This window comes from Papilio polytes, unplaced genomic scaffold (genome assembly GCF_000836215.1).
Source record: "Papilio polytes unplaced genomic scaffold, Ppol_1.0 DF822067.1, whole genome shotgun sequence".
Lineage (NCBI taxonomy): Eukaryota > Metazoa > Arthropoda > Insecta > Lepidoptera > Papilionidae > Papilio > Papilio polytes.
This window is the reverse complement of record NW_013527137.1, coordinates 6111336-6132492: the sequence shown is the minus strand read 5'-3', so window position 1 is coordinate 6132492 and position 21157 is coordinate 6111336. Positions and strand designations below refer to the sequence as shown.

General features: G+C 32.6%; 3 protein-coding genes across 3 annotated transcripts in view; 1 reads left to right on the top strand and 2 right to left on the bottom strand.

The window, feature by feature from the left end:
- Nucleotides 1-9689, bottom strand: part of LOC106106903 (trehalase-like) — a 13380-nt gene extending 3691 nt beyond the window's left edge. The window contains exon 1 of the mRNA XM_013287561.1: nucleotides 9500-9689. The gene's annotated coding sequence lies outside the window, so the exon portion shown is untranslated. The remainder of the gene's footprint in view (nucleotides 1-9499) is intronic.
- A 3258-nt stretch (nucleotides 9690-12947) lies between these two features.
- LOC106107087 (B9 domain-containing protein 1) lies at nucleotides 12948-13907 on the bottom strand. Its single transcript, XM_013287787.1, has 3 exons — nucleotides 13594-13907; nucleotides 13200-13424; nucleotides 12948-13080 (listed from the first exon to the last, which is right to left on the bottom strand). The coding sequence occupies exons 1-3, from the start codon at nucleotides 13841-13843 to the stop codon at nucleotides 12962-12964; spliced, it is 594 nt and encodes a 197-aa protein (XP_013143241.1). The 5' UTR covers nucleotides 13844-13907; the 3' UTR covers nucleotides 12948-12961.
- Nucleotides 13908-14203: 296 nt separating this feature from the next.
- Nucleotides 14204-21157, top strand: part of LOC106106901 — an 11973-nt gene continuing 5019 nt past the window's right edge. The window contains exons 1-3 of the mRNA XM_013287560.1: nucleotides 14204-14812; nucleotides 20218-20346; nucleotides 21081-21151. Coding sequence (XP_013143014.1) covers nucleotides 14741-14812; nucleotides 20218-20346; nucleotides 21081-21151 — 272 coding nt within the window. The 5' untranslated portion in view covers nucleotides 14204-14740. The remainder of the gene's footprint in view (nucleotides 14813-20217; nucleotides 20347-21080; nucleotides 21152-21157) is intronic.

Sequence of the window (21157 nt, the reverse complement as noted above, 5' to 3'; positions counted from 1 at the left end):
AACTAAAACAACTTTGACAGCTGTCAACTCGTTGCTGCGTGATGTGTTATAAAACCGTTTAAAAAACGGCTTATCAAGATATTATGCAAGCGCACTACTGACACGATGAAAATGACAGCAATGAGATAATGAGATCGATTTTTTATTTATGTTCTACATTTGTACTAATGACAAGGGCAATATATTTTTGTACGTTTATTCCACCAATAGCGAGATCTCGATAATTAAATGTTAATTATACTAGTATAGTATTGTATTATCTGTGATTATTCGTACAGAATATATTTAATTAAAGCGATTTTAATCCTAAGATTCAATTTGTAGGTTAGTTTTGTCAATTCTAACGTAAGTAAATCAGAAATCGAATAATATAAAAACTAGGAACCAGTTCGTATTTAACGAATCGATAAAATCATTAGTCCAGTTGAAAACCTGATTACTAATCATTAAAGGTGAACAAGGTTTTAAAAAACTAACTCCTTTTAGTTTGTTGTTGTTTATTTGCTTAGAGTTCGTACACAACCAGTGCTACATGTTTTTTGTTGTAACCGAAACAAGTATAAAAGCATTTAATTAGAATTATTAACAAACTTTTAAGAACACATTTAAAACGCTCTAAATTGAATATTTTTCTTAATAATCTGCAATATTTCAAACAATTTTAACAAATTATTATGATAGTCGAAATATACAAAGTGGAATACGAAACCGGCAAAGAGTAACGTTATTAGTTATTAGGAAGAATATTAAAATACTTGATCAAATCAAAGAGTAACTTGTTACTTGTATTAATTTATTTATTGTAATGTTCCAAGAGAAATGAAGTCCACAACTCATGTGTGTGTGTGTGTGTGCGTGTGTGTGTGTGTGTGTGTCACGTGCTTCTTTATTTAAAACAATGGGTGTTTATGTTGTATTGTAAGACATAATTGTCCGATTTTATTCTCATTCGAAATGGTGAGGATCTAATTCTGCGTAACTTATTGTTGTGGAACATTCCAGAGTAGGAAAAGAATACAATTGACAAAATCTTTAGCATAATTTTCATGAGCGTCGCCAGAGAGTAGGGTATTTACTTCAAAAATATACAATAACTATAAAAATTATTTTAAAATCGACAAAATATTAATGACAGTTTCCCTAGACTAGGCCATTTTAGCAAATTGGTTTTTATTTTATTTTTAAACTAGCTGTTCCCGTGCGACTTAATCCGCATGTAGTTATGAAAATTTTATTTCAAATTATCAATTACAAATGTCAAAATGACATGATGACAACCTTGCTTTCTTGATGTTGGCAGCAACTTATGGTCTCTTTCCCACATTAGGCTTTTTATCCAAAATATTTACCCCCTAAGTTTAATGGCGTTAAAATAAATAGCCTAAAGCGTTACGGAAGTGTAAGGCTTTTTATTATTAAAATAATTATTTAAAAATATGCTGTAATTGCTGACATCTTAGGCAACAAGAAATATATGTTTACGCTTTATTATAACAGTATACTATTTAAATTTATTTCTTATTATTATAATTTGTCATTATCACCGTATCGTACACTGTTTTAAACGAATTATTAGCTATGGCATCAGTCACGGTGTACTGCAACCGTGACAAATAACCTCTGTTATCAAGTTAACTACACCGCAAACTGCTTGATTATATGCTTCACTTCACTACCTTGCCATTAGTGCTCTCCCACAACATAAAAAAACACTATTTGTTAGTTAAAAAATACGAATCGAATGATACCTCTAAAGTCATACGTTCAATCGTCAAAACTACAGAAGGTGAAGGGCCTATCCCACCACTGGCTGATAGAGGCTCAGATAGCTTAAAAATGACGTCCTTAAACGTCAGATAAGGGAGCAAAATGCGATAATTTCATCATATATTTGTATATGTTGGATTGTTATCAAGCAATTTACAAGGCTCTAAATCTGTTGTAAGTGAATTCAAACCCAGATGCGTCGCCAATCGATTACCTAGGCTAGGTCTAGGGAGAGTAACATTGACAAAACGTCGCCGTAGGCATCTGTCCATGTATAAATCTTCAGATTTAAAAACATAAAGTCTTGTGAAAAACAGTACCCCTAGTCAGTCGGGTTAAATATTGTCCATCCCTCTTATTTTGCATAATAAAAATGAGACAACCATATCTTTTAGTGTCCCGACAGTCAAGTTCTTAAATATACTTTAAATTAGATTTCTTTACACGTGAAACTCACGTAATGTTCCGAAAGAGGAAATCTCCTAACATTCACGTAGCCGAAACTTGACGTGGGTGACCTTCGACATCTGATGATGCAGAGGCCTTTAGTGGTTTTCCTCGTAATTGACGTGACCACACAACGACAACACTAAATTACTTATTAAGTAGCAGGCAATTTTTATTTGATATTCGTAACCAACTTTACCGTTATTCTTGCGAATTATTTTTTAGAACTACGACAATATTTTGTCTTGAAAATTACGAATACGTTTTGTACTTAACGAATTGTTTTGTGATATTTATAATTTAGTAAATACAAGATAATAAGACACTAGCTTTCGCCTGCGATTCCGTCCGCGTGGGATTAAATAACAAAAGTCAGTAGCGTATTTGTTCTTCCAGACTATCCACTACAGTTTAGGAAGTTTTAATAGAAAGGATTTGTGACCTTCAATAACGAATAAAGAAAGATTTAGTCTAGAATATTCGAAATGTTTCATAGAAACAATTAAAAAATAAAAAAGGCATTAGTGTTCCTATAGGAGCGGAATACATTTGCGGATTTGTTATTTTAAAAATTATTTTATTTTAAAAGTTATAGAATATTTAAGCGTAACTCCAAAGAAACGCAACAAACAACACTCAAACATCAAGATAATATAATACGTAGACAGGTAATTTACCAGTAAAAATCCTTCACAATGTCTTATTTACAATACGTTTTGATAATAATAGAGACGAAATGAAAGATAAATCAAGAGGGTCGCGTTTAAACAAATGCAAACTGGATTCAGACTTGGTCAAATTATACGGGAACCTTTGAGATTACAGGTTCACCCTATTTCATATTATGTTGAAATAAGAACATAGTAGACGTAGAGGTAGACCTAGAAAGAAATGGATTGCGTAAAAGGAGAGGCGTGCGTAAAAGAATTAAGTGGAGGACAAAAACCTGTTGCGTCGAACCTACGGGAATAGGATCAGGAGAAAGATGATGATTGAAATAAGTACATATTCTTGTGATAGGATAGGGTTTCCACTGTTACAAAAAGAAGCAAGAAAGTTTTTGCACAACTCTTAATGTATTGAGACGGTTACTTTAATAATTCTAGAGTAATTCGTTGTAATGAACTATGTATTGTTATCATGACGTAAATCTTTCAAAAAATGTATTGAAATCTAACGTTGTAAAATGTCTTCAACATAATATAACGACCTATACAGCAAATAAACTCAAAAATGGTAAATTTGTTGTTCCGTCTCTTCATTGTTGATCAACTCAGCACAAATATTTACTCATGAATATAATATTTGTAATACATGTCTTCGTCCGTGTTTTTACAATTTAATTTCAACCTACTATTAATGCTTTATCTTTGGATTATCTTACTAATAATAAATGCCAAAGTTTACATGTTTGTTAGAGTGTGCCATCTAAACGGCGGAACTGATCTCGATGAAAGCAGAAATATAGAGTATTCAATTACAGAACAAGGAATAAAAGACCTTTTGTTCTGTATGAAACTTGTAAAGATGTTAGAAAATATGGTACAATTTTTAACTTATTTGACAAAATTGCTTTCGCGTTTTTCCAGGTTTGGTTTTAAAGCGGCAAGCAGAAGCGTCTCCATAGATTATAATACAACTGTCACAGAGCACAAAAAAGGGGAGAATAGCACAGATAATTGTGAATGCTTGTCTCTGGTTCGAACATAGAGTCTGGAAGAACAGATAGGCTACTTACTATTTTTTAATTCCACGCGAACGGAGTCGCGGTCAAGACTAGTTAAATATAATATTAATTATATTCCGTATCATGTTACAGGATTTATTAAAAGTTAGTAGTAATTAACTAACTATTGTGTGAAAAGAGTGGTAACATAAATAATTTTTAATCTCTCTGTTTATAATGAGCACTTAGTAATTCTATGAACGGCTATAATCATTGTAGAGAACAATTCAATAATAAAAAAACAATTTTACTATGCAAGTGTCACAGAATGGTACATAAAAAACTGTATTTAACGGTGTTTTTTAATAAATCAATATGATGTACAAAGTTTACAGATAAATTAAAATGTCAAAAAACAATAGACAAAAAACACCACAGATTAAACATAAATGTGACGGTCGATCCAGACCAATACGGGGGAAATACCACGTTATATTTCGTGGTTCTTTCAATGATTCACTAAAGTACATAAATGAGTCCAATATTAACTAGCGTTATGTAACCATGAAATAAGGAAAGTTGCAGTTAAAAATATTTAGTTTTAAAGCGCAATTTTCCCGTTCTATTTGAATTTATAAAGTTAAAAGAAAATGGTAGCCAAGAAACTGATATACATCGTAAAGTAAATGCAAGATTAAGGAAATAAATATTTATCACGTCTACTGGTTCTTTTTAGCATTTCGGACTTCTGGTTTTTCTAGCATGATGAAATCAACATCCACGATATAAGAATTGCCGAAGAGTTGTCTGTCTTTGGAAATGTAAAATGGTTTCAAAGAAATCTAAATTGTTTAAGAACTGAAAGTCGAATTTCTCCAATCAATTTGATTTGAAGATAATCCTAAGGTAGCTGTACACATGATGCTTGAAGCTGCTATCGACAGGAAGCATTTCATCCTCGAAGTATTGCTTTGACTATCCGTGTATGGTGAACGTTATCGTTTTAATTACGTACTTAGGAATGGAGGATAGTATTCACAATATTTTCCTTGAAACATAACTTTCCAAGCATTCGGAAATTTGCCACTTCAAGTTTGTAATCTATAAATAGTAAGTTTAGTAATCTATACCTGAAACTAGCTAAGTATACTTGGTAATAGGTATATTTACACACGATATAATCCTTGTCTGTAAATGATATTAAAAAGATAACTAACATGGAATAAATCGTTTAATTCTCAACAATTGGTGTCAGGTGTGGTGTATGGCCACACAGCGAGTATTAAACGATTTATTCCATGTTATTTATCTTTTTATTCATCTCCCTGACTTAACAACAACACGTTTCCATGGTAACCAAAATTATGTAACATGTCACAAATTAAAAAGCTAATTATCAAAGAATATTTACAGTATATTTACGCGTAACAATATTATTTTTCAACCTTACAAATAAACGCGGTATAAAGTTAAACTTAGGAATAAACTAAATAAGGAAATATTAGTGAAAAAATTTGTTTGTTTAACTTTACTGTTTTCCTTTTAATTCCGGTTTAATAGGTCAAAATTTAGCGTGTGATTTAAATATTTAAATGAAGACTTTGTTGGCAAAATTCTCAATTTTTTTTTAAGTTTTTTTAAGCTAGCGCTTGACCACGATCCCACCGACTGAGAGTGAAGATTTGGTCGAAAGATGGTACAATGTAAGTAGTAAACATTATCCTTGTGTTTTTATAAACTCTGGTCATTTTCATCTCAATCAATAAAGTCTTCTTTCCTCAATTAATATTAAATAAACAATATCTTAGAACTCAAAACTGTTTCAAGGTCATAGCGATTAAATTAGCTATTAAAATGAGAGCAGATAATTACTTAATCGGATAATATTAATCTTCTCATTAATATTATAAATGCGAAAGTTTAGATGGATGTTTTTAATTTAAACGGCTAAACGGATCTGAATGAAATTTGGCATAGCTGTAGAACAGTCTGGAAGAACACATAGGCATACTTTAGTTTTTTTTTTATTTCACGACGACGCAGTCAAAAATTAAACCAGTACGTGCGTATCCATAATTAAATTTTATTTAAAAATTGAACTGCATAGCAGATTTATTTATCAAAACATTAATTATGTAAAATTATTTGGATTTGGCGCAAGTATAAAAAGAATAATACCTCTTTGCTTAGGATAATGATTTATTCCTGTACATGTATATTTTGTATGAACAAATGTTAATAAAAACGTATTGACGCCATCGACATTTGTATGGGACATGTAAGTGTACTTTACGCCCGATAGGGGCGCTGCAAATCTAGTGAATGACGTCACAATTACTATCCTTCAAATTTTCGTAATAGCGCCAAAAGAAGAAAATATTCTATTAAATTCTTATACTAAGTGCTAATGACCTAACCTATTATTTCACAATCGTGTTAGCTTTTTAACTATTTTGATGTATTCTGTATTCTTGAAGGTTATTTAGTCTGTGCTATAAATCAATACCATTTATCTTTATTTAAAATAACAATATTAACTTTGTAATTGTGATCAAATACATTATTTAAATATTATTTTGACAGTAGACAGATGTCAAAAATAAGGGTGTTGCATTGGCTCGACGACACGACGGCCATATTGGTAGTGGCGAGCGTTTATTTTGTACAAATTGGAAGAAAACATAAGAGGTAGAGAAGACTTTATTTTATTAAAGCATAACATGGCTGTGAAGCCCATAGTCGGTAATATACATAGATTAGAAACAACGAAATACAAAAATAAACGCGAAAAACTGTCTTGTCTCTACCGATAAAAGGTTTACGTGCTTTTTAGACAGTAAAAAAACAACACGTCAATATTTGATTATATTTGAAACAAGATCATAGTTATGTTACGATTGTTTATGTTACAAGTGAAAGGTATTTTGGACACGGAAACGAGGTTTGTTTTTACAGACCTTTGTACGTTACATAACTAACACTTCATAGGGACAAAATACTAATTATTAAAAAACAACATAACTACAATATAAAATATTTATTAAAAATACACACATTTAAACAATCATGAAAATAAATAGGTATTATAAATGCGAAAGTTTAGATGGATGAATGTATGCTTGTTAGAGAATGTAGCCTAAACGGCTGAACAGATCTAGATGTAATTTGGTATAGATGTAGAACTTAGCCTGGAAGGACACATAGGCTACTTATTTTTGTTTTTAATTACACGCAGACGCAGTGGCAGGCAAAAACTAGTATATTATATAAAGCGATAGTTCGTAACATTATAAACCGAGTCGCAAGAACCTTCGAACGTGGGAAAGGTTACATACGTGGTAATAACGTCTTTGTTTGTGTTGATTATCAATCATTAATAATAAACGATTTATTCTAATTTAGCAACAAGTATCATATCCATAGATCACAATAGACAGTGTCATAAAACTGAATTTTAGATAGGGTCTAGACACGAGGAAATCTATCTGAAAATGTGTTTTTTAAATTAAGCATTTAAACATTTTGCTTTTATAATTCTTAAGTTATATTTTTACTTTTCGTGTTTTGCACCGAATTCGGGGTAACCTAGTATAATCTGTTATAGTAGGTATTGAGCCGTTTTGGATGGAGAGAATAGAGAAACGTAGTAACAAATATCCATCCAAACTTTCGCATTTATATTACTAACAGTAAGAAGTAATAATCTGCTTAATTCTACAAAAAATGTACAGTTTTGTTCTATCCGCGGTTTCTAATCTGTGCATTCAAAATTCAATACCAAAGAGCAATTTCGTAATGCATGTTGCGAATCTTTGGACATACACTTTTATGATATTTTCGCTGTCGATTTGCCAGTTTTCGCAAACTGGTTGCCTAACCGACGAGTTCTGGCACGAGTTGTTTAGAAAACTAGTTTTATTGATATCATAGATTCTTGTCACATGAAATTTGTCTTACTAACTGGCAACCGCGACTCCGTCCGCGCGGAATAAAAAAAATTCCAACCTATGTGTTCGTCCAGATTATGTTCTACATGAACGCCAGAGTTTTAACAAAATCAGACCTGTTATGCAAATACGTAGTAAACATCTATACATCCATCTAAACTTTAGTAAGATTAATGTGAATGGTTTTTTATATTATAAGGTGGCAAAAGAAAAAGCGGCCACCTGAATCCGCCAAAACGGTGAAGGGACCACTGCCCATTCACAATAGTGAATGCGTTGCTTACCCTTAATCGACTGAGGAAACGCAAATAACAAGGATATTTCCCCTTTCTATTCGACTCCGCCAGCGTCAAATCGCCGTTCCCTTTCCATCCTTTTCTTTCAAGAAAGAGGGAAAGGTAAGGGACTACAGTTGGGTCTCCGGTATCTATACTTCTATACTATTATAATAAAGCGTAAACACACATTTCTTTGTTGTCTAAGATGTCAGCAATTACAGCATATTTTTTAATAGTTCTTTTTTTAATAGAAATCCTTACATTTATGTCACGCTTTAGGCCATATATTTTCACGCCATTAAACTTAGGGGGTAAATATTTTGGATAAAAACCCTAATGTGGGAAAGAGACTATAAGTCGCTGCCAATATCAGGGAAGCAAGGTTGACATGGTTTGTCATCATGTCATTTTGACATTTGCAATTGATAATTCGACACATGTAAACAATAAAATATTTTTTTTATAATTCTATGCGGATGATATCGCACTGGAACAGCAACTTGCTTAATAAACGCTTTATTGATATCTTTTTTAATTTAATAAAAAAATCCGGTTAAAATGAAGCTCGTAAACTCATATTGTTTTGAAACTACGTTGCAATTTTATTTTCCTGATCCTTCTTGTTGCTTATAACCTTTTTTCTGAACGCTACTCAACGCTGGTTCACGGTCGATAATTAAAATGTTATTTATAAGAGACGCGCGAAATTATGCAAAAAAATTTTTAATGCAGGCAGCATTATATAACTATTGTGAAAATGTACCTACTTAAAGCATGTTATTTCACTGTACAGTTAAACTGCTCATTTGTATGTAAAATTTTAACTATGTAGTTAAACTGACAATTCAAAATTTGCCTTCACACCTCCAACTTTAACTGGGCAGTTAAAACTAAAGATGTGTAGCGGCGTTTACGTGCTGAAAATAATACAGATTAAAAAGCTATAAAAACAATAAAATTACGTGCAATCATTTAATTATTTTTTCGCGACTCTAAATCGTCATAAAAATTTTTTTTTAAGTTTTTTGCATTTTATACTTAGTAGGTAGAGCAGCATTAGCTGCTGCACGGTTACTCCTAATTAACTAGGTTTTTTTACTAGCTTTTTAATACACTTACTAATTCATAATAATTATCTTGGATTAAGATGGGTTATTGTTTCTTAGAAAATTTGTTAGTTTAGTTATTTAGTGTACTAATGAACACACAGATTTACGTAGAATATAATCTGTAACTGCTTTTTTTTTAAATGCCGAATATATAAAAAGTGATGAGGCACAGACAAGACCTTAATGCGTTTAAAATATTTGTTTTTTTTTAATGCAAAAAGTTTTTTAAATTCAAGAGAATATTGAGTTGCCTAAAAAGAAAAAGAAAACACTTAAAAAACTCACCTTTTAATATAATCGCAGTCGATTGTATACTTTTTTTGCAAAACTAAACCAATTTAACCGAATCGAACTTATCTATTCACGTGGACGATATCAGTCTGTCGAGATTTGAACGGACATCGTTCCAAGAAGAAAATCGACAATACGTCTGCCCACGCCGAAGGCTTTGCGGCGACTGATTTGATTCGGAGTTTATCAACTAATTTGAGCTGCGCCCGCGTATGTGATTAGGTTCATTGATAAGCAAAGGCTGTCAGAGGAAACGATGACGTTTCGTGCATTTTTTTTAGAAACCCAAAAATAGAGTAATAAAAGCACCTTCTTTTTAGATCTTTATACTGATTTGATGTTAGAGTGAATTCAAATTCGTTTGAAAATTGCTTTTACATAGTAATAATTGTTTTGATGAAAAAATCTCAAGACAAACGAAAATATTTGTCTATGGTAGTTTCATACATTTTATCTTACTTCATACTAATACTAGCTTCCGCCCGCGACTCCGTCCGCGCGGAATTAAAAAAACAAAAGCGAGTAGCCTATGTGTTCTTCCAGACTATCATCTACATGTATACCAAATTTCATTAAAATCCATTTAGCCATTTAGCCTACAAACTCAAACAAACATCCATCCACCCATTCATCTATCCATCCATCCATCCATCTAAACTTTCGTATACGGCTGAATGAATCAGGGCAATTGAGCGTAGACGAAGAGGATAGTCTGGAAGAACACAAAATGCTGCTCACTTTTGTCTTTTTTCAATTCCACGTGGACGGAGTCGCGAGTGAAAACTAGTATAGGTATAATTGCTAACGAAACTATCATAAAGGGATCTAATTCGAATACAAATCTTTATCTGAAACCTAAAATTAATTTTGAGGACATGTTTTTTGTGATCCAATGTTATTTAGTGGTCGAAATTTTAATTAATATTTTTTTGCGGTTACGAAGACTGGTTTTACGAGTTAGGTAGATTAGTAACTAAAAACCGCAACAAAAAAATAGTTATGTAGAATTTAAATATGTTTCGACAAAAAAAACAATTCAAATATAAAAAAATATGTTATTTATTGGGCTTTAATAACCAAGTTACTGTGTTCACAAATTATAGATATAACTAGCTTTGGTCCGCGACTATGTCAGCGTGGGAAAAAAAACAAGCACGTTTATGATTTCCAGACTATCTTCTACATCAATGCCTTTATCGAGATAGATCGAACAGTTTAGACTACAGATCTAATTTTTGAAATATCGCGAAATGTGGTTGGCAACTATAGTTCTGAATGAAAAAAAGAAAGAAATAACTACTATATAAATCTATACTTATGTACTTATCTATCCATATCTATATCTATCTATATATCTATCTATATTCTATATATTATAATAAAGCGTAAACACACACTTCTTTGTTGCCTAAGATGTCAGCAATCGCAGCTTATTCTAGAATAATCATTTTTTTAATAAAAAGCCCTACACTTACGTCACGCTTTAGGCTATATATTTTCACGCCATTAAACTTAGGGGGTGAATATTCTGGATAAAAACCCTAATGTGGGAAAGAGACCATAAGTTGCTGCCAACATCAAGAAAGCAAGATTGCTAAAGTTGTCATGTCATGTCATTTTGACATTTGCTATTATTAATTTGACAAATGTAAAAAATAAAATATTTTTTTATAATTTCATGCGGATGAAGCCGCAGGGAAACAGCTAGTCTATACTATGTTAAGTATCGGTCCTACCAAATTGTAAATTGTCTGATAACAATCAAACGTGTAATATATGTAAAACATCGAATTTTGTTGGCTCTAACTGTACATAAAAGGAGAGTGACTGATATCAAGGGCTTAAGTAAACCGCTGGTTCTGGAAGTTGGAAATATTGGACAGCGATTTCTATACTTCGTAGGCGATAGCTAGCAATATTTTACTACATTATTCCGGCAACATTTTTAACTTATTTTATAAATAACGAGATTCTTAAATTAAAATGTCAACGAACTTTTGTAATCGATTTATTTTGTCGACACACTTCCTTACTTAAACGATTCTACTGTCAATTAATTCGTATTCAAAACAATAACAAATTTCCCTTTGATAAGGATTAATTTTATCTTCTGCTTATCCTTACATTAAATAGAACGAAAACATGCAGTTTTTTAATTGTTAAAAGGTCAATAACACTTTGAACGTTTTTCGTTCACCTGTGTAAATTTTAAATTCTCGAACATACTATATCGGTGGAGTCTGTACAATTTTTCTCTGCAACTTCACGTGGTATTACAAAATGTTTATATCCTTACCTCTTACTTTCTTTGTCTAAACAATAAAAAATCAAACAAAAGAATGGGACCCACTTGCAAGCATTACCTTTCGGATAAAAAAAGAATTATCAAAATCGGTCCACTAGCGGCGGAGTTATGCCGTAACACATAAAAAAGAAAAAAAAACATACAGACGAATTAAGTACCTCCTTCTTTTGGGAAGTCGGTCAAAAAACACATTCAAACATCTTACAGTGCAATGTGACTTCTATTCTAAAGTGTGAAAGAAAACCCCGAATTCGAATAAGACAATTACCTTCAGCTAATAAATTTTAAAATGAAACGAGAACTTGATTTATTTTTTATTTTTAAGCAATAAAATTAACCTACATATGCACTCGGCAATATCTAAACAACGAGGTGTCGATAACAATAATAACGTAGCATCAATTGATAATATAATGGAGTACATATGTGCCCGCATATTTTGAGGTTAGTACGTACTAACGACCCTCAACCTTGTATCCGAATGCCTTTGGGTAAAGGATTGACGAGCCTCCGCCGCATTAATAGTCATTTATTAGACAATGGTAAATTAACATTATTGATAATTGTAAAGCATTGGCCTACTCTAAAATAAAAACACTAAAAACATGTTGGTAGCACTGAAAACTTTCAAAGAAGTTCCTTGTACCAACATTATCAACTACAAAAGCGAGGGAAAATAAAGTGTCTGTTTCAGAAAAGGAAAGTGGCTATTTTTGCGTTTATGCCGTAATGAGAGCCTACAAGCTACAAATATTGTTTTAACAAACTACTAAATTAAACTGGAACTTGTGGATAGTCACCAAACTCGCAACTATAAAGTCTTTAGTTTTAAGGACGATTGTACTATCCCAGTTTATACGCTAAAAATCCAACAAGTTCGAATCAATTATTAATGCATTATTAGCATTTTATAACCTTCAAATGCGTTATCATAATCATTGACATGGATGACAGCCATCGCGCTATTAGCACTACAAAGGAAAGATGCCCCCATGCCGACGATTAGTAGAGCACGACACCTTTGTTAATGTTTTTACACAGACTATACATAAAAAAATCTGCAGATCTATCTGCTGGTATGTTTATTACCATTTTAATGATTTACTTTATAATTTAAGGACTAAATAAAAACTTGAGTAACGAAAAATAATTTATTTTCCGCAATTGTTTCTGCAAGCAGGAGGCTGATTGTCGTAGCCAAGTTTGCGTAGATCCTTCGAAACCATCGACATTCTTACAATAACACTACCGTAGGACTCTGTTCTTAATACTGAAACAAAAGAACATAATGTAAAAGTAAACGACCGTCGAGTTGGCACGTGTAAACAAGTGTTTTCTTTTACCAGACGTGCCATCTCAAATGTTGAATAAAATATGGCAAACTCTTACAATAATTCTCTTTTCCATTCGCCAGCATTTTAGAGTCGGCCAGTTCAGGATATCTGCCAGTTAGCCACGCTAGCCACTCGCCCAGCAGTGTGGCGGGCCGGGGGCGCGTCAATGGCGCTGATGTCTTCCGCTCGCCGGTCGTAGGCGGCAATAAAACCACGGCATACCCTCGTAAGGACTCACCGAATGTGTTACGTGCTTTAACCGTTATTATTAATTGTGGCCCTGGAATACGGTTTGTTATTAATTGGAACTAGGACTTAAAATGTGTCACCCCGACATAACATTATCCTATAGACCATAGATTGATGGAATGATTGAGGTCATTGCTCTGTTTAAAATGAAATAAAAAAAAACATGTTAAAACGGAAGCATGCCAAAAATACACACTTACAACCAGATACATTCGTACTGCTAAATACCATTTCAATAGGTAAGTTAAAAACCACTCTCTCTGGATCTCTGCCGGGCATTGCCATTTGGCTAGTTCCCGTATTTAGCCCGGAAATTGGGTCCCAATCCGGACCCCAAACAACATCATATTGTAAAAAAATTTGGTCATCAAACACGCCTCCAGGAAATAAAACATAATCTATCCGACAATTAAACGATATAAGGAATTTTGTTATTTCACTTTCTTTCATTGAAATATAAAAAAAATGACCTGAATATAACGAAAACTGTTTGAAAACTACGTTACGGCTTCAACTTCTAATGTCAAATTGACAAAATTTAAAAGTAAACAAAAGTATCAAAACAATCGTTGCTATAGCAACGAGATTGTCATATACAAAAATATTTTTACAGGTTGTCTGAATTAAAATGGAAAAATAATTATATTTTTGATTGCTTATGGGTAATTTATAGCGGTTTTCATGCATAAGAAATGATATTTGATAAATTAAGACAAAACTTTTAAATGAGTTGGTACAAAATCCAAAGACAATAGAGAATAGCTTTCCGTTATGCTGTTTTATCCAACCTTTTCTAAAAGTTGTCGTGAGATGGCGCTGTATGTGCTTTCAAAATCCAAATCGGCCACCATTGTTGGAAGTGATCCTTGTGCATAGATTCATATAATTTGCATTTTTTCCAATAGTTTCTAGCAAGATTTAAGATATTTATTGGTAAGATATAGTGGTAAACATCTTACGAATGTTAATCAAGTTGTAACTGAAGTGTAGAGTGCTTATTTTTAAATCTTAAAAGCGTTTGAAATGTCACGCGAAGTGAGCATCAGAACTGTGGACACCATACCATACACGAAATAAATGTGGTTTTCTTTCAAATAAGTGCTACAAGAAAGTTTAAAAAGTGTTGTCGCCCTGCGAGGGCATGTGATAGACATGATGGATAGTTATAATAATAACGTGAGCTCATGAAATTATTTGAGAAGTTTCTGTACACGTCGTAGGACAGCGCAGTTACGCGTGTTAGGGCCTCAAACTTGCCGGCATCATTATGGTGGACTGAAACAGTGGTTGTTATACAATTAGAACTTTAAACGTGTTGTAAACAGTGCCGCGAGGACAGCGCACACGATGTCAGGCGGCTCCCAACACAACCCGAATGGTCGGCAATCACAATTGGGCCCAGCTTGGAGCCCTTTACAGGTGGTGCTTAATTTTCTGATTTTAGTTTAGAGCGCTCTTTGTTGTCATTTTTCGAACAACCTATATTACATTCTCTAGTAAACATGCTGTAAGGTTATATTATAAATCCAGTAGCATTAGTTTTGCGTACGATTAGACTAAAAAAATATTACGAAAACAAATTTTCTCTGTTTATATTTCCTTGCTGTAAATACTTTGCATTCACAATATCACATGCATGCATGTATGCATGATTTTAAGTGGATCAGCTGTTTCAGTATTACCTGTTTGAACCTATAAGCATTGCTTGTGCTTTCTAATGCTGCAATTAAGTGTTACCATAACTTGCTGTTTATTTATTTCATTTGCTATTGTTTTTTATTCTGAATGCTATACAACAGAGAGTGAAATGAAAGTAAAATTAAAAAACTAATGATGTTTAATTTATTTTATTTTATTCATATATTAAAATTAGTTTACTATTTACAAACAAAAAGCTCTTATTATAAAGCTGTGTTTTTTAAATAACTTTGAAATATCATTGTTATGCATGCACAGTAGTTATTCTAATTATTGTGTTGTACTTAATGATGATTATTTTCTATTTAAGTAACTTTTAAGTTTGTTATTAGAAATCCTTATTTATGGTACCCAATATGCTCATGGAACAAAACACATCTCACAAACTGTAGACAATATGTAGTACAACCATTGACAATTTTATTTTGTTATGAAATATTATTTTTTTACAGAATAAAATTATGAACTTAGTTGATACTGGTTATACAATGTTTCTTATGACATGGCCTCAAAAAACCTTGTGCACTAAAATATACAATTTGTATGCAACATCTTGTGTTTTTACACCATAAAGTTTAAATAGCATTGTTTTTTTAGTCACTTCATGTAATAACAACTGAGCCGATTTTAAAAATTCTTTCACCGTTAGAAAGGTAATTTATCTGTGACTAACATAGACTATATTTGATTATTACGATTATTTAGGAACTATAATAAACATTGTATTTCTGGATCCTGGCGTTAAAAAATTGCTAAGTTTTAACTTTTCTCGGCTTACGCACATTGCTTATGAGAATGAATCTTGCATCAGTAGATTTCTTTTATTATACTTTAGGTAATAGGTTCAAAAAATAGTTGAACATTAATTTTGAACTTTCAATCTCCAAGCGGATGCAATCATGGGCAGCAGCTCGTTTAGAATATAGAAATGTTTGAAACTAACGTTTCTCTCTTACTACTAGAGTATTTAATGTTACATATCATCCACAGATAATAAACAGAATGTTAAAACATTAAATAAATGTACAGATATTAAAGAAAATACAAGGAAATAAAAAAAATTACATATAGTTTAGTAGATTAGCATATCATATAAGTGATGTGTTTTAAGTATGCACTAAATAACTTGGTACTTGACTAAGTAAAGTTCAAACTATGCATTAGTGTAACAATTTTAAAACTAGAGGTTGTAACGAAGTAGTCTAATTCAGTAAAACTTTAAAAGAGAAATCTAAGTCACAATTCGATTTGTCATTGATTTCACCTTATTTTAGGAAGTGTGTTTGACAATAATTGCCGATCAGGCCCAAAAAGTAACCGAAAAACATTTTTGATTATGTGACATTGGTGAAATCTTTTATTGACTACTGAGATATGTATGATATATTAATTTATCTCTACTTCTATACTAATATTATAAAAAGGAAAAATTTGATTGTAATGAAATATCACAAAAAATACTGGGCCGATTTTAAAAATTCTTTCACCATTAAAAAGCTTTGTTTTCAGTGAGTAGCATAGGCTGTTTTGTATTATTTTTTTATTTCACGCGGACGGAATCTCTGGCGAAAGCTAGTATAATATAATCTTGAATAAAATTTGTCTTATTCAACAGGTATGTAAATCCAATAATATATTATTTATTGGGAAAATTGGCAGTAAACTTTGCAAAAGGCACTGGAGTTAAATGAGTCAAACAATGATGATTGTAATTTGTTCGAGCACATAGTTACAAAGTTGAACAAGAACAAAAAAAAATACCAATAAGCAAGAAAACTAATTAATATCCAAGGCAAAACTCATGTTTATTAATGTGACAGACAATTTATAGATTCTTTTGAATATAGTATAGTAATGAAGACTGGAAAAACTAACAAAGCAAAAACAACTTAATGCAACTTGTAAAGAATGCTTTATAATTTGTTTATCAAAGAATACTCTGTTCACTCATTTTTTGTAATTTTATAATGTTAGTATAGGAAGAGTATATAATCTTTATCTGTTAACAATAAATAAATAAAAAATATATTACATATATGAGCGTTGGTGGCTCAGTGGTTTAAGCACTTGACTTGTAATCTACAGGTCTTGGGTTCGAATCCCGCTGTACCAATGTGATTTTCGATTTTTCGAATTTCTTATGTACATAATTTACCCGACGTTCTTACGGTGAAAAAAAACATTGTGATGCAACATGCACATATCGGCGAAGAAATTCAAAGATATGTGTGAAGTCAACCAACCACTTGGCCAGCGTGGTGACTATGGCCTAGTTACCCTTACTTAGGGTAGGCTTTGAGCCCCTCGGTGGGGACGTATAGTGAGCTGGTGATGATGATATTACATATCTTATGCGATCGTATAATTTGAAATAACTAGAAGTTTGCGACAAAAATTAATTACGTACCATATATTTGTCCTCGATTCTCAATATATTTAAAGTTCGCAAATAATTAATTTATCAATTAACCTTTAAATTTCCGTTGCATCGGACAGCGCGGTTGTTTGTAATCCTCAGTGACATTTGTGGTGTAATAAACTTCGTAAGGTTACATATATAATAATACAATTATTTCAAACAAGTTCGGCTAAAGATTTTCGGGAACCCCAAAGTTCTGCCGCACCCAGTTATAGAACAGTGGTAGAGCCCGCTTTAACATCTTAGCACGCATGGATAGGCTCTCCAGGTGCGATACCACGACCACACAAGACAGACGTTACGTGGGAGCAATTCCGCCTACAGTCTGATGAGTGTGGTGCAAGCACCTTTTCCTTTCCACTCTTTTCTTAGGAGGAAAGGGTGGAAGGAAAAGTGGATTTGATGGTGGTGGCAAGTGGAAATATCCTGTTTGTGTACTTCTCCTCTTTCGTCGATCAAGGGTAGGCAACGCATCGGAAATTACGGATGTCTATGGGCTGCGGTCGCTTTGCCATGCCATGTATAAAAAAAGAAATTAATTTGTATAAAAGTAGAGGTGGCGGTGGGCTGAAGTTATATATTTTTGGACATAATTGTAATCCAGAAAGCATGTACACTATTACCTAAAAATCGGACCTTCCCATTAGCAATCGTCACTCAGTTTATGGTTCGACCTAAAATCAACGCTTGAATGGCTGGGCAGGCTTACGCGTAAGCGACGGGTCACGGCCGGGCGAAATAAAATCAACCAGTTTGAGGGAAAAATCTATATTTCACTGACGAATTCTAGGTTCATTTATAATGAATTAAGTTGCGTTATCAGTACATACTATGTTTCTACTCATATAGCCACAAAAACACAAAGCTTTTGTGGTAATTATTTCTTTGTCTAATGGAAAATTTCTACACGACAGCATGCTCATTTTGTCTGTATACAAAAATTATTTTTCTGTATACAGACAAAATGAGCTTATTAAAAATATATCAGTATCGTATTTATTTTAGTCTTAGTGATATTATAAACACGAAAGGTTAAATGGATGGATGGATGTTTGTTAGAGTTTGTAGCCTAAACGGCTAAATTGATCTCGCTGAAATCTGGCATAGATATAGAGGATGGTCTGGAAAGACACATAGGCTACTCATGTTTTTTTTTTAATGCTACGCAGACAGAGTTGCAGGCGAAAGCCAATAACAGTTATCTTCGCTTTTAGACTGCTTCTGGCATATGTATGTCAACATGGTTTATTTGTAATACATATTTTTTATACGTATTTTAGCCTTTGTTCATACACTGAAATACAGAGTTCCCTTTTGCTTGACAACCGTGGACCCCTATGCAACCCGACACCGTACACGGTCGCAGCACTCGTAAAACACTCGTATGAGTTTTCATCTCAATCGATTTTACATCGACATACATAAAAACGTAATTGTTTTTTTTTTGGCAAGGACATCGACCTTTTAGACATCTGCATATAAACTTTACGAATAAACACGTAAAAGCGAGTTTGTCGATATCAATACCAAGCTTTGTCATGTTGGAAAGAGAGGACAATATTTTTGTACGTGCGTCTTTGTGTTTGATAAGAAACAAGGTTAATTTAAAGAAAATGTCTTACATTAGCGGAAACACTATCGTTGGGAAAATTAGATGAATAATAGCAAGTCGTGATAAACTGCAGAAATTACGAGCAAGAATTTTCTAGTATCGTGCAAAGTCCCGGTGTGTTTATTGGAGATCCTAGGACCCTATTAGTCACAGTTTATGATGGCGATCGAGTCTTTAGTTAAATAAAACCTCATCTTTACGTCAAAAAGAAAATATTTTTAAAGATTTTTCCCGCCTAATAAAAAAAGAAAATACAAGACTAAACTGTCATCAACCTTATATAGGTTATGGGTGCGAGCTAGTATGAAAAAAAATTATTCTAGCATATAACAGTTGTTATAATAATTAGTCTTGCCTTATATAAGGTGGTCAATAAATAAGAACAAACTTTCAGTAAAATTACGATCAACAATTTTGCTTTTTAATCAACTATGTTTATTTACAAATTATGCAAATATGAAATTAAAAGAATGTCGACCATTGAACAGGTTGCCAACTAGTATTCATTCATAATATTTTATTTATATTAACACAGAATTAAAAGCTTTATGCAAGTTAAATAAAGTTAAGATTCCATTGATTTCCAAGTACTCGCTGTTTGTGACGTTAACATTTATTTTTTTCGTATTCGCATGAAGATATTAACTACAAATACTTGCGTAAAAAGTAAATTTTAACTATTTCATGTAACTTATACGTTAAATAAATTTAAATAGTTTCAAAGTTTTCCTTGTTGCTAAGGTATTGTATATTTTCTTACATTCTTGTCCTTGATATAACTGCATGGATTTAACTATTTTTAAACAATGAACGACAAATTAAAATAAAAAGAAGAATCCTCTGCTTTCTTTTCTGGTAAATACAAAAAGTAGGGCTATTTCTTATCAAATCTTAGCTTATAAAAAAAGGACTTAAATTTCTCTATTTGCCATAACTTTAAAGGTTTTCTCGAACTTACTTCTTTTCTCGAACCTAAACCTTTTTTTTATCGAATTCACTTTCGTGTCCTGTATGATCTTTGCTAGTTTTGTAGCAAACAAAAGGTTAACATCAGTAAAAACAATGGTGGTCCAATAATAAATATTTCAGTTACAGGTGGCGAACTTTTTGTCGCGGGCCCCGCAGGCCCACATGGCGTCGGAACGCGGGGTTACGTGGCACACGCCAACGCCGCCGCCACACCTATACCACGTGCCTGCACCTTCGCCCCCCGACCCCTTGCAGGTAACAACCCCCAAAAATACAACCACCATGTAAGATCTACGAGATTCCTAAGACTTAAAGAATAAAAATAGATAAACAAGTCAGATTTTCTTTGTTGTACATTATCTTTGGTTAATGTCTAATACGTTTTTTTTTTTTGTCTGGTCTTTGTTTCAATAAATCGAGTCAAAAATTCATTAACATTTAACGCTTTACAGTGCTGTATAATTTACTTGGTCCTCTAAGTCTTAGCCACAGTGAAAAGGGATAGCTTGCGACGCCTATCTTATGTCATTTCCCGCCAATTAACTTCTTGCACGATTTAATTAACTTTATAAAACATTAATGTAATATTAGTAATATAAAGACCCCAAAGAATGACATGAAGTAAAATAGTTTGTACTTTTATAAATCTTCTTATGTTCCATGCATCCTTTTCGTAATTTATTTTCCTGTTGAATCTATCAAAGCTATTAAGATTTGTCTTATGACAAAACAGAATGACATTGTTACGTAAGTACATACGTACAAAGATATTTATCTGTCTGTATGCGTTTCCTCGATTCGCGACAGGATTTCAATTGCCGGTCGACTTCCGTTAGATTTTATCATACGTATATACATTGTTAGATCCTATTTAAATTAAATTTTGATGGAATACTGCTTTTACATCTTTTGTTGTACTTTTTTTTTTATCGATATGTTACTCCTAAATATTTTGTGTTTTATTCTTTATGCTGTTATTTACTTTCCAGAGTATGAAGGGCGCGGGCGGTAACTCCGTGTTCCGGCACACGGCGACGCCACCCGAGCTCTACAGGCACACGCCCAC

What these genes read in the sequence shown, in the direction of transcription:
- LOC106107087 (XM_013287787.1), bottom strand. Translation starts at nt 13,843, where the DNA reads ATGAAAGAAAGTGAAATAACAAAATTCCTTATATCGTTTAATTGTCGG. An exon ending in CAGTACGAATGTATCTGGTT is followed by an intron (nt 13,425 to 13,593) that starts GTAAGTGTGTAT and finishes ACCGTATTCCAG; the next exon opens with GGCCACAATTAATAATAACG. An exon ending in GAATGGAAAAGAGAATTATT is followed by an intron (nt 13,081 to 13,199) that starts GTAAGAGTTTGC and finishes CTTTTGTTTCAG; the next exon opens with TATTAAGAACAGAGTCCTAC.